This window comes from Papio anubis, chromosome 9 (genome assembly GCF_008728515.1).
Source record: "Papio anubis isolate 15944 chromosome 9, Panubis1.0, whole genome shotgun sequence".
Lineage (NCBI taxonomy): Eukaryota > Metazoa > Chordata > Mammalia > Primates > Cercopithecidae > Papio > Papio anubis.
Window position 1 is genome coordinate 3614445 of NC_044984.1, and position 12930 is coordinate 3627374.

Below are 12930 nucleotides of genomic sequence, written 5' to 3' on the forward strand. Positions count from 1 at the left end.
TCTTGCCTTGGATAAAAGGCTCAGCTTAAGAAGATGGGCTTTTTAATCCCATCAAATTCTGCATGCTTGACCAAGGGCTCACCATTCAATTTCTTCTTGTTCCCTATCTTTGGGCTGTAGACACACAGTGTAATTGGCATTTGAATGTGACCTCACCAAGGGCCTCCCACATTCCCCTAAACCTGTAATCTCACCTTCTTCCCAATCAATAGTCAGAGAGCTTCAGCTTCCACAGAGGATGTCATGGCTGCACACCCCAGATCCCAGCAGGACTCTCATCTGATTGGTTCCCTTAACCACTTTTTCTCTGTCCACCCTGGTAGAGTTAGGACTTCTCTTTGAAGGCCCCAGGATACTTTGCATCTGTTTTTCCTTTATTTATCTTAGAAATACATCGAGACAAAAGCCTTTTAATCGCTTTGTTGGTCTTGTTTTCCTACCCTCTGGTCCCTCTCTCCTAATTCCTGCTAACAATTCCATCTTCTGGGCCTCAGGAGGTCCCTGTGGAACCATCCAGGCACACAGATGGCCTTCTGGCTCTTACAGAGTTTTCAGGACAGAGGTCCTTGCCACGCAACCTTGACTAATGGGAAGTTCTTCCTTGGGCCTCCCTAGAATCTGTCGGGATGCATCTTGGGCTCTGGTAGGTTTGCCCTGCCTCACGGGGCCAGCAAGCAGCAGGTCAGCATTCTTCTATAGAAAAGAACAGCACAATGCGGACGTCTTTCAATTCCACCTGCTCCCCATGCGAGATTGATTTTCAGCCATTTTCCAGTTGAAATTCTTAGAGTTATTAGTTCTTCATGTTCCACGTTCCCCGGTCAGAACTGAAAATTCTCACTTCTTATTTTCCCCTTTTATTTATTTTTGAAAACAGTCCAGCCTTGTGAAAAATGGCCAGCAGAACTTTCCTAAGCTCAGTCTGTGACTTTGTAGGCTCAGGTCCTTACTCCTAAAGTCATCCTTGAGACCTCCTATTGCTGGGAACTTGAGTATCAAAAAATTGGGGAAGGGGTAGTCTGGTTCATCCACATCACTGGAGGGCCTGATAAAACACAGATTGCCATTTTGATCCAGCAGGTCTGACCCCCTCAGAATTTTCCCCCAGGTACTGTTGGTGCTGATCTTTCAGGGACCACATTTTAAGAACGATGGATGGAGCAGTGCCTGGGTGGACCACTCGAGGCTGCTCTGACAGGTGAAGGGATGCATTGTCTAATTAATCCTCCTGTTCTCTCCCTTCCCCATCATCCCCCTGTCACCCCAAACCCCCGCAGATTTGCCTTCTGAATCCTGCTCCCCTCAGGTTTTGATTCAAATCCATTTGCGTCATTGCTTGAGCATACTCTACCCTAGAAAGGATGGAGGAGGTGATTGGGAGGGTGGTGGGGAGCCTGAGAAATTACCCCAAGATCCCTCAGAGAGCCGACAGACCACAGTCTCTCATAGAACGAGGCTGCTGACCAGGACCCAGACTTGGTGGAGGCGATAAGTTCCCGGCATTCTCTCTTCTCTGGGCTGCAGGAGGTGGACATTTACACAGTGAAGACGGAAGAGCTCTCGTTCACATCTGCATTCTGCCTGCAGATACAGCGCAACGACTACGTCCACGCCCTGGTCACCTATTTTAATATTGAATTTACCAAGTGCCACAAGAAAATGGGGTTTTCCACAGGTGAGCTGTTTGTTGCTTCCCAGAGCCTCCTCCCTCTCCCATGCTTCCTCAAGTCTTTGTGGGGTGACCAGAGCTGGCCTTGACTTGGGGAGAAGGAGCTGGGTGTTAGCTGGGTGACACCCATCAACCTCTCCTACCGTGGAGGAACTGTGCATCCTTACACTTGTGCTGTCCGAGGGGAAGGTAAATAATGTCGTGGTTGTTACAGCCCAAGTTGAGAGTGTGTTGGATGAGGGAGAGGCAGGAGGTAGGGCTCATGAAGGGGTCCTGAGACCCTTCAAATGCATATTTGTTCAGGTAGCATTTTCTGAGCACATTCTGTGTGGTGGGTGTGGATAGAGTTGAATAAGCCTAGTCTGCACTGCCATGCCTCTGTGCAGGACACAGCCTGTCTTGCAGCAGCCTGCACACTGGTCTCTATGTCTCCTTCCCTTCTCCCTTACTTTCACACCAATCCATCCTTCATTAAATCTCTGATGGTGTTCCCCCAAGATCACCCCACTCCCAAATCCCAGCCCCACTTCCGAGGTGCCTTGCTGCCTGCAGTAGATAAGCCCGGCAAATGGGGATCCCATGGCCTGGCCCTGGTCCACTCTCCAGCCTCATTCCTCACCACCCCTCTTGGCCGAGCCCTGTCCCATCTACCCCACAGATGGCCCAGCTTCACTGAGCTCCTTGCTGACTTCTCAACTCAGTGAGGCCTCTTCATTCTCTGGGCCATGGCTTCTGCACACACCAGTCCTTGTCCATCCAGGTGTGTCCTGGAGGTGGGAGGGGCCTTTGTCAGAGGCTCTCATCATCCCCTCTTCTCCTGGGTCAGTCTGCGAGGGCAGCCATAACAAATTACCCAGGTTTGGGGGATTAACCACACATGCAGTTCTGGAGGGTGGAAGTCCAAGGGCAAGGTGTCAGCAGGGTGGATTTCTGGTGAGGGATCTCCTCTTGCCTTGTAGTTGGCCACCTTCTCGCTGTGTCCTCACGTAGTCTTTCCTCTAGGCTCATGAACCCTTGGTGGCTCCATGTGTGTCCTAATTGCCTCTTCTAAGGACACCAGTCAGACTGGATGAAAGTAGTCACCTCTTTTAAAGCCCTTTTTCCAAATACCGTCACATTCTCAGGTACTGGGGATTAGGACTTCAACATGAATTTGGAAGGGGGTTACAATTCAGGTGGTAACACCACCCCTGCCCCATCTCTTCACCTGGTTTCCTGTCTCAGCTCAGGGGTTACCTGATCCCCACCTTCCCTTTGGGTCAAGGTTCGATGTCCTCAGGGCTCCCTGACATCCCGTGCATGTGCCTGTCATGGTGATGTTTCAAGTGAGACACATGCACAACAGCAAGAAGAAATCAGGACAAAAGGGCATAAAAAGTCAAAGAAAACATTCTCACTCCCAACCCATCCCACTCCCACTCTTCAGAGGCAAATATTGTTATTAATGATTTCTTTTGTATCATTCCACCAGATTTCAGTGGGTGCACAAGCACATGCATATCCAGTAGACGCCTCTTTTTTTGGCTTTTTATTTTGAAATAATTATAGATTCACAGGAAGTTGTAAAAATAGTACACAGAGTTGTGTGAACCCTTTGCCCAGCTGCCCCATTGATGGTGTCTTATGTAAGCGTAGTACAGTATCAAAACTACACGATTTTTTAAAACTTAGATTGGATCCTACCCTCCGCACTGCCCTCGGCTACCTTTTCTTTATTTAACAATGTTATCTTGGTGATACTCTCATAGCCTCACAGAGATACCTAGCTTCTTTTTTTAAACAACCACACAGGATTCCAACACAGGGCCTATGCCACTGTTTATTCAGCATTTTCACTCTTTCTTGCAACCGTCAGTCTCCTGCATGAGTAGGGATCAGATCTCAGTGATCTCTGCATTCTAGGCTTCTAAAGCACAGTTCTTAACAAATGGCTCTAAGATGTGTATGATGATACGAACCCTGCCCTTGAGAATGTGTTCCTATTGAGTCTTCCTGGGAATTGGGAGCATGTCATCAGGGGGTGAGGAGGTGAGTAGTTGCATGTCTAGCAGTGGAGTGGGGAGGTGAGTTCTACCAGAAATCGAGGACATGATTCTTTACTTCCAGAAGCCATGATGACAATGACGCTTTTTTTCATTTTTTTTCAGAGATGAGGTCTCACTCTGTCTCCCAGGCTGGAGTGCAGTGGCGCAATCATAGCTCACTGCAGCCTTCACCTCCTGGGCTCAAGTGATCCTCCTGCCTTAGCCACCCAAGTAGCTGGGACTACAGGCACATATCACCATGCCTGGATAATTTTTAATTTTCTTTTTCTTTGTAGAGATGGGGTCTTGCCTCATTGCCCAGGCTGGTCTCAATGATTCCCTTTTACCTATGGAAAGAGAGGCAAGAGACAGATTAATCTCTTCACAGAAAGGCTTTTCCCAGAACCAGTGCCTCTTGACTACTGAGATTGGATTTTCTGGTTTCCATCAGCCAGGCAGTGCTGGTGCTTTCCTGCCTTGATCTGGGTCATTATCCGCTGCTGCCCTCCTCACAGGGGCAGTACATGTCTTCCCAGTGGGCAGGAGCAGGCAGGAGGCTGAAGGCGGGTTTCACTTTGATCTTGAAGGATTGAGAGGACTATGCCTAGCAATGGTGAGAGTGGGGGTAGTGAGGGAGCTGGGGAGAAGCCTTCTTGGGGACAGTGGCTGTGATTGGAAGCTAGGGGTGAAATCACAGGAGCTGGCTCTGCCTATTCAATCACCAGGATGATGTCTAACCCAGGGCCTGCCCTGCTGTAGGTGATGAGAAAGTCGGTGGGCAAGGATACTCTGGAAAAAGTTCTAAGTTTCCAAAGCCCAGGCTCCATCCCTGCAGCTCTCAGCCAGAGTTGTATTTTCCTTGAGATGATCTATTAATATTTCTAGCCCCCAAAATCAAGCAAACAGCTGCTGGACACTAGAGATGGCTCCCTGGCTCTGTGGTGTCAGGGATGACATTCTTCATGGTCCCATGTGGAGGAGCCTGGATTAAGCTCACATCCAGAATCAAGACATCAGCTCTAGGCTGCCTGAAAGATGGTGAGGATTTGCCCTGAGTGCTGAAGGCTCTAACCCAGTGGCTTTCCTTCCTAGTCTTTGGTCACACTCCCACCACAGTCCCACGTGGCTCAAAGACCACGGATCTAAACCCAGCTGTGAGCATGCTCCTCTGTCTTTCTGCAGTTATGGTGTTATGCCTCCTCCCTTTTGCACAGAATTCCACATGCTTAGGATCTGAAGACATTTGGAGGTCCTCCAGTCTCCAGTTTGTCATGCCTTAGGGAAGTGGTTTTCAAAGTGTGGTCGCTGGACGGGTGACATCATCAGTATCACCTGGGAAATTGTTAGGGTTGCAGATTCTCAAGCCTCACCCTGGACCTCCTGAATCAGAAACTCTGAGGGTGGGGGCCAGCAGTCTGTGTCTTAACAAGACCTTCAGGTGATGGCGATGCATGTTCCAGCTTGAGGCCCACTGCCTCTGTGCAAGACCGCCCTGAACCAGAGGGCTGAGAATTTGACCAATGTTGACTTTCTTCCGGAAAGGCTATTCCATCTCCTCACTCAGGTATACCCTCAGGCCTCACCAAGACTCTTTGCTTTCTGGCTGATGTAGATCCCTCTTCTTGGCACATGCCTATATGGGTAGCAATGGGGGTGGGAGAATAATGTGTTGAGTTGCTTTCTCAGCCACCTTCCTATATCAGCATGGGGGCTCTGTTTCTAGCAGGTAGCCAACTTCCTTCCCAGTTAATGTGGGTTAGCAGCGGGGTATACGCAGACCATCTAGACTCTGACAACCGACTGAGTAACGCTTTCTGTTTTTGTGGATCTCAGATGCACAGACTTAATCTAATTCTTGGCTCATGCCATATGTCATCATTGGACCATTCATGGTTCACTTTTTGCTAATTTATATATTAATACAATGAATATCCATGAACTCACCATGTAACTCAGCAACCAGATTATAAATTAATTACTATTAACTAGAACATAAAATAGTAACTAGAATAAATTAATAAATACTAACAAAATAAATTAATAAAAACTAATAAATAAAATAAAGGTATTATTATTACTATTAGAAGGGAAATACACCAGTTAATATTAAAAATAAATAGTTTTTCACTAAAATATAAATATTAACTAGAAACACCATGGTAATAACTGTAATGATTACAACTATAATTAAGTATAAATAAATTAATGCATATTCACATTAATTTGCTTACACTTATTAATTCGAGCCATGCCCTGACTCAATGACTGAAATGCTGCTACACCTCTGCATCTTCCTGGATGCCCCACCCCATCCCACCTCCCGTATAGATGAGCATGATCCTGAATTTTGTGTCCCTTATTCCCTTGCTATTTATGAAAAGTTTGATCACATGGATGTGTGTGCCTAACCAAGGTACTGTTTGGTCTCAGCTGTTTTTGAACTTGATGCAAAGTGTAGCCTGCTGTGTGTGGTCCCTCCACATCAACCCCCAACTGAGTTTTCTGTCTCAGCCCAGCAGTAGCATGCTCTGCGGGCCAGTTAGAAGCACATTCCATACCACACAACCTGAAAAATGATCCCTTCTAATGACTCTGACATCTCTGCAGCTCCAGGCAGAATCTGTCACAAATAGGCACAGACACCCAGGGTTCCAGGCCGTGGCAGCCGGTGGGCACAGTGCCCCCCGACCACAACACATCCTCAGTGGGGTGGGAGTAGAAGTGGGAACTGGGGCCTCTGGGGCTGCTGTGTAATCCAGGAAAGTCAGGTAGCCGGTGGAAGGGCAGGAGCCCCAGCAGACGCAGGCCTGGGTGCAAGCCCTAGTTTTTTCAGGTATCAGCAAGGTAGGCAGATCAGACATTGGAGAGGAGTTTGAGCAAGTTACTTTCTGGGCCTTGGGCTCAGGCAGCCCCTTTCTGCCATTGACATCCCATGACATTGAGTCATTTTCCCACATTGAAGAAGCTTCTTGGTGCATAGTCCTCCATATTCTCCAAAAGGCCTGTGAATTCTCTAAGGAATATAATTCCAAACTTACAGCTAGAAAAATTATATCCCAGAAAGGATGACCAGGCACTTAGTCATTGATCAGTGAGGTGGGATGCAGGATTCCATTCCCTTCCCAAAAGCACCAGGAAAACTCTGGTGAGAGGCCAGGCCCTGCCATTCGCACCCTCAGCTCCCTGTATTCCCAAGCCCCATCCTTGGTCATAGCACCCACCCTACTTCTCACTATTTGCCTGAATGTCTTCTCACTGAGGCTGTATGATCGGGGGAGGAGGGGACAACGTGGTGTTCATCCCATTTGCTGTTCCCCAATTCTAGAGCCATACCTGGCCTGTGGCAGGCATCCTAAGTGGAAGTCTGTGGAATGGTGAATGGATGCACGGCACTGGGAATGCCGCAGGCGGTACTGGTCATGCTCACTTCAAAATGTAGAAGAAAAGCTGCCTAAAGCCTAGAATCAGAGAGATTGTGATGGGGAAGGGACTTGTGGGGGGGGAGAAAAGGGGTATGTGGGGCCGGAGTGCTAAGAGCAGGGAGGCATCTTCAGAATAGGGAAGGCTGAGAGCCAGTTGTACAATCTGGATGGTCATAGGTGGGCGTGGGGTGGAGGAAGGGAAAGCCTTCCTCCCTGACAAGGAGAACTCTAGATGTTGCCCACAACCCTTTGTTGAGTGCCCACCCTTGTGCATGGTGACATTCTGGATCTTTTTCAGTACATTCTCCACCACTAGAGAGAGGCGGCATACCTTTGCAGGCCAGAGCCATAGTTGATGAACTAATAAAATCATATACCACTGTAATGACCAAAGACTTGCCTGATGCAATGGCTTGGTATGTCGCTAACATGGGCCTAATATGTTTTAGGTAGGGTGGCTGTGTAACTCTTCTTTCCATTAAGGACATGTTTGCAGGTGAAGGGAAGAGCTGTTAATCATTATGCCAGGAAAACAGATGTGAACTGGAACTGTCCTGGGCACAGCAGGAGGTTTGGTCATCCTTAGTCTATAATCCTTTCCCCTTCTCATCTCATCTCATCCTCATAATGCCTCAGGAGATAAATATCATGACCCATATTCTGCAGATGCAGAAAAGGAGCCCCAGGTCACACCACTAGTCAGTGGCAAAGCGGAGACTGGACACTGGGCTATTGTCACCTAATTAAATGTCTTTCCCACTCTACCTTCCCAAAGGAGGTCAGGAGATGTACTGGGATTCAGCCATGGCTGTGTGTCTACATCACCTGCCCCTCCACGCCCCCCAGAATTACTGACTTCAAGTCTCTTGGAGTAGAATCAAAATACTGACTTTTACTAAGTTTCTCCTGGACACTTTGATGGAGAACCAGGATTGGGAAAACTGGTTTAGACAATTACTTCATGGCTAATGGACCCATCATGGAAATGAGATGTTTATGGATGTTCTTAACCCTTTGATGCTGATATCAAGGAAAATAATCATCTTCCTCCAGCTCAAAGCCGGCATGTTTTGGGGACTACCATCAGAGGCAGACCCAGTGGCTGGCAAATCTGGGCCAGGAAGTCTCTGGGGGTCTCATAAGGCATCGGATTAGGTGACAGAAGGAGGCTGCTTGAATTCCCTTGCCTGAAGTTCTTTAGGAACAGGAGAGAGACACCTGTCTGAGCTGGTGTAGGTGGAAGTGGGGGCGAGAGTGCTGTCAGTCATACACTGACAGTCTCCACACATAACCAGAAACTATCTTTTGACTATTTAGAGGTAGCTGGCAGAGAAGGTTGTTGGGAGCAGGTGGACTTTGTCTGCAGACAGCAGTATGCCCTGGAGGCCAGAAAGGCTCGATGTGTTCAGGAACCCAGGCAGGGTCTGACAGGGCCAGACTGCACCTTCATGATCCTCCTTCCCCTTCCAAATGTGCAGGCTGCACTTTCTCCCCATGACCTTGAGTTTGCATCGATTTCCCAAATGCACGCATGGAGGGCTACTTGAGTCTCTCTCCAAACCACTGACATTTGATCAAGCCAGTTCATTGTGAAGGGCAGAGAAACACAGACTCTTCAGTGCTGCTAAAATAGGCCTTGGGGTTTTGAAAGCTCTTAGAGGTCACCAGGTCTGAGTCAGTGCATGATAAAGCCCCAGTCGGTGCTGTGTGAACACCTGCCAGGATGGACCTCAGGTGGCTCATACGATTGTGGGACAGCTCTAATTCTTCTTGGTAAATTAAAAATCTGCCTTCTAATGATTCCTAGTGACTAGCCTTTGTTCTGCCCCAAAGCCATGATAAGGCCACATGTAAGTCTTTCCATGTGACAGCTTTTGAAATATTTTGGAGACCCTTATCTTATCCCCAAGTCTTCTCATCTTTATCATTGGCCCTAAAAAAAAAAAGGGAAATTCTGGTAGAGGAATGCAACAGCCCAAACCAAGAGGAACTTCCTGTAATAAGATGGGTTCTTCTACAGTCTAGATTCCAAAGGGCCCCAGTGTAACCGGACACGTACGAGTACATTGAAACACCATAGACACTTGCTCTTTGGGTTCTTACCATCATTCATGTATTCAATACTCATAGATCTACCACGCACAGAGGCAGGCACGAGGAAGCAAGGCTGACCCCGTCCCTGCCCTCATGGAGCTTGCAGTCCATGGAGGGTGCAGACAAATGGGGGTGGGGGAAAGACATTTATCTTGTGTGATACACACTCTGCAATAACAGAAGGTCAGGGTGCCTTGGGAGCTCTCAATCCAGGTTTTGCGGGTCAGGCAAGGCTTCCCAGAGAAAGGATGAGGAAGTGAGAGGCTGGAAAGGAGGGAGAGGAAGAATTTCAGAGACAGCTGCTGGTGAGGATGATGGCCTGTGAGGCAGGATCCGTCACATTTAATGGGAGAATATGTCGTGTGCTGAGAGGGAAGGGAAGAGACTCAATGGCAGACATGGGGGAGGTGCAAGTACCACTATGGCTTTGGGTCATGCAGGATGAATGAGCTGTGGGCCAGCATTAGGGCTGTGGGACAAGAACCATCCCTCATTTCTTTCTGATCGAGTTAGGAAGATACACTTGAAACCCTGGGCCAAGGTGCTAGGTTTAGCTCCCCATGCATAGAGAAGCAGGCAGGGAAAGCTTTTTTTTTTTTGAGACAAGGTCTCACTCTGTCACCTGGGCTAGAGTGCGGTGGTACAGTCATAGCTCACTGCAACCTTGAACTCCCAGGCTCAATGGATCCTCCTGCCTCAGCCTCCTGAGTAGCTGGGACCACAGATGTGAGCTACCACGCTCAGCTAGTTTTCTCATTATGTTGCCCAGGCTGGTCTTGAACTCCCAGGCTCAACCAGTCCTCCTGCCTCAGCTTCCTGAGTAGCTGGAATTACAGCTATGAGCCACTATGGGTGCCCAGCAGGGAAAGCTATTTGCAAGATTGAGGACCAAGTACCTGCCATTATCAGTGGATCTGGGGAAACTGGTTTAGCTGTGGGGTTTGCATGAACGATGACATTTAAGGGGAGATAGGAGGGCCTACTCTACAAATCCCTTCCCCACGCTGTCTGAACATCTTCATTCTGTTGAACTAATTAAAAACAGCAGCATGTTCAGACACATGTATGTCGATGCATTGAGTGGGTGACAAGGCATTCATCATCCATCCCTTGCTATGAACTTGTAGTATCAGGTTGTCTGTCTTCTGATCCCCAGCTAAGATCAGCACTGAGGGGATGGAGATGTGATGGGAGGAGAGGCCACTGGGGCTGAGTGGGAGTTCTGATGGGGCTTGGAGGCGGGCTATAAGGAATATGCACCTGACCCAACAAGAGTGCTGGGGCGGGTGGTTTCAGTGAGTCCCGGGGGAAGCCCAGTAACTTCTATGCAGGGTCCCAGCCTCATCCCTTTGGAGACATCATCTTTGACTCTTTCTTCCCACCTCCCCTGTTCTTTGACCCCTCAGCCCCCGACGCTCCTTACACCCACTGGAAGCAGACCGTCTTCTACTTGGAAGATTACCTCACTGTCCGGAGGGGGGAGGAAATCTACGGGACCATATCCATGAAGCCAAATGCCAAAAATGTGGTAAGTGCCGAGGCCACCTGTGTCACAGAGTGGGGCCAGGGACATAGGGGAGAAGGGCCCCACGGAGCTGGCTCACTCAGGACCCACTTGCCCAGGTTCCTAAGTGTCTCGTGAACAATCAGAAACTTACTGAGGGAGGCAGTTGGTAGCCACATGGGGACGTGACTGGGCCTCATTGAGGGACTCAGGCTTGATCCCTCAAACTCCGCAAATAGAGGTTTTCCCTGGGTCCAATTCTGGACTGTCTCGGCTTTGAAGACCGCTTCCAGCTCTTTCTGTGAGAGGCTTTCAAATAAATGGGTCCTACCTCATTTAGCATGAGCTGGGCCAGGAGATAAGCTCCTGGTGGCTGGAGGATGTTTGGCGTGCATCTCTTCAGCTGGCCTAGTGCGAGGGAGACTGGCTGGCGCTTTCTGGGCAGCCCCAGGTGTGGGCACGTGCGCTAAAAGTATCTGCAAAATGCTGGGAAGGTCACCTCACAGAACACTCAACCACCCCAATCAGTTTACTTCCAGGATGAACTCGGAACTTTTTTTTTTTAATCAGAGCAGGAAGGATTTAGGGAGAAATGGAAGAACTTCCTTGAAGACAAGGAGGGAGCAGAATGAATTCCTGTGGGCTGTTCAGGGGAACCCCTTAGCCAGAAAGCTTTAAGACGCCGGTGCTACCCATCCCGGTGGTGCCGGGGGCAGGCGGTGCCAGAGAGTGGGGCTGTGGCCTCGTACCCAGACGGCTGCCTGACCCTTCGCTCTCTCTTTGCCTTGCAGCGAGACCTCGATTTCACAGTAGACTTGGATTTTAAGGGACAGCTGTGTGAAACATCTGTATCTAATGACTACAAAATGCGTTAGCACACGTGGGAAACTGCAGAGAGCAAGGAGAAAAGGAACTCTCGCCTCGATCTGCCGTGCCGTCCCAAAGAATACCGTTTGCAGGACTACACACCTGAAAACCAGAGTTTTCAACTCTGCCTTGAAGACTGGTGAACTCCCCAGGGCTCCCGCGGACTCCGCCACTGGACAGAAGGCCTCCAGCCCCTCCGCTCTGCCCTGGGAGCCCTTCACGAAGGCTTTGTGTTGCCAACAAAGAGCGACCTCCCGTGCTGTGGCTGGGCCCCGAGGGTGGAAACGTATTCGCGTCTCCCCGTCTCCTCCTTAACTGTGACTCTCCGGGTCTTCCGAGTTTTGCATGCTGCGGGTGTCTAGGACAGACTGCTTCTACTAGAACCTGGAGACATAGCATCTTTGATAGCATAAGCCAGACTATCTGTGTGCGGTGGCGTGTGTGTGCGTGCACGTGTGAATGCGAGCAGCAGAGCTGATATTTACCCACAGATACCTGTATATGCATGCATATACAACCAAGTGGGTAGACCTAGGTGTTCACTCAGAAGGGTGTGTGTGTGTGTGCGTGCGCGTGTGCCTAGAATATATATTACTCTCAGAGGAGATTCTGTTGCTTTTGAATAGGAATTTGTTTTGTGATTAGTTCGCCCCTTCCCCACCCCTTACCAGATGTTAAGCAGCTATGAAACATTCTCTGTACTAGCTCTGGTCTCCTTTTGACTGGACTGTGGCTCTGAACCCTGAGCATATACCACGGACTCCGTGGGCGCTCAATAAACACACATGAGAACAAAACCGTGGGATGGCTGGTTCCTTGTGCTGTGAAGTGGGAGGGCTGGGGGAAAGCCAGAGGCCACCATGGTGTAGAGACTCAAGGGCAGCAGCACCTATGTGGGTTCACGTTTGCTCCTCAGCAGAGAGGTCAAGGCTGGCCTAAGAGCATCTCTCCCATGGTCTCTGAGGGGTCCTGCCTTAGAGGGTGAGAAGAAGGTCATGGAGCTGGGACTGGGGACAGGAGCTAACCAAGAGTGCACCAGAATGGGCGGCTATGCATAGCCTGGAGACCTGTTAGGAAAACGCCCAGCCTTGGTCCAGGCGAGGTAACAGTGGAATCTATGAAGGATGGAAATACAGTGTACTTTGCAGGGCGTGGTGGAGTGTTTTGGTTTGGTCTGGTCTTGGGTTATGCTTTAGCTTCCAAGACCATGAGTCTCATCTATGTCACCTCCCCGGAAAGAGACATTCCAGGTGGGGGAAGGAAGAGGGGCCATTTAGAGATGATGGGTGGAGTTGATGGGATCCAGGAATGGGGAAGGTGCAGGGGAGACCTCGGGCCTGGCTTTGCATG

The 12930-nt window shown here is 49.3% G+C and overlaps 1 protein-coding gene across 1 annotated transcript in view; it reads left to right on the forward strand.

Annotated features, from left to right (window-relative positions):
• Positions 1 to 12377, forward strand: part of PRMT8 (protein arginine methyltransferase 8) — a 98488-nt gene extending 86111 nt beyond the window's left edge. The window contains exons 8-10 of the mRNA XM_003905816.5: positions 1525 to 1675; positions 10616 to 10737; positions 11505 to 12377. Of these exons, the coding sequence (XP_003905865.1) occupies positions 1525 to 1675; positions 10616 to 10737; positions 11505 to 11588 (357 nt within the window). The 3' untranslated portion in view covers positions 11589 to 12377. The remainder of the gene's footprint in view (positions 1 to 1524; positions 1676 to 10615; positions 10738 to 11504) is intronic.
• Positions 12378 to 12930: the final 553 nt, after the last annotated feature.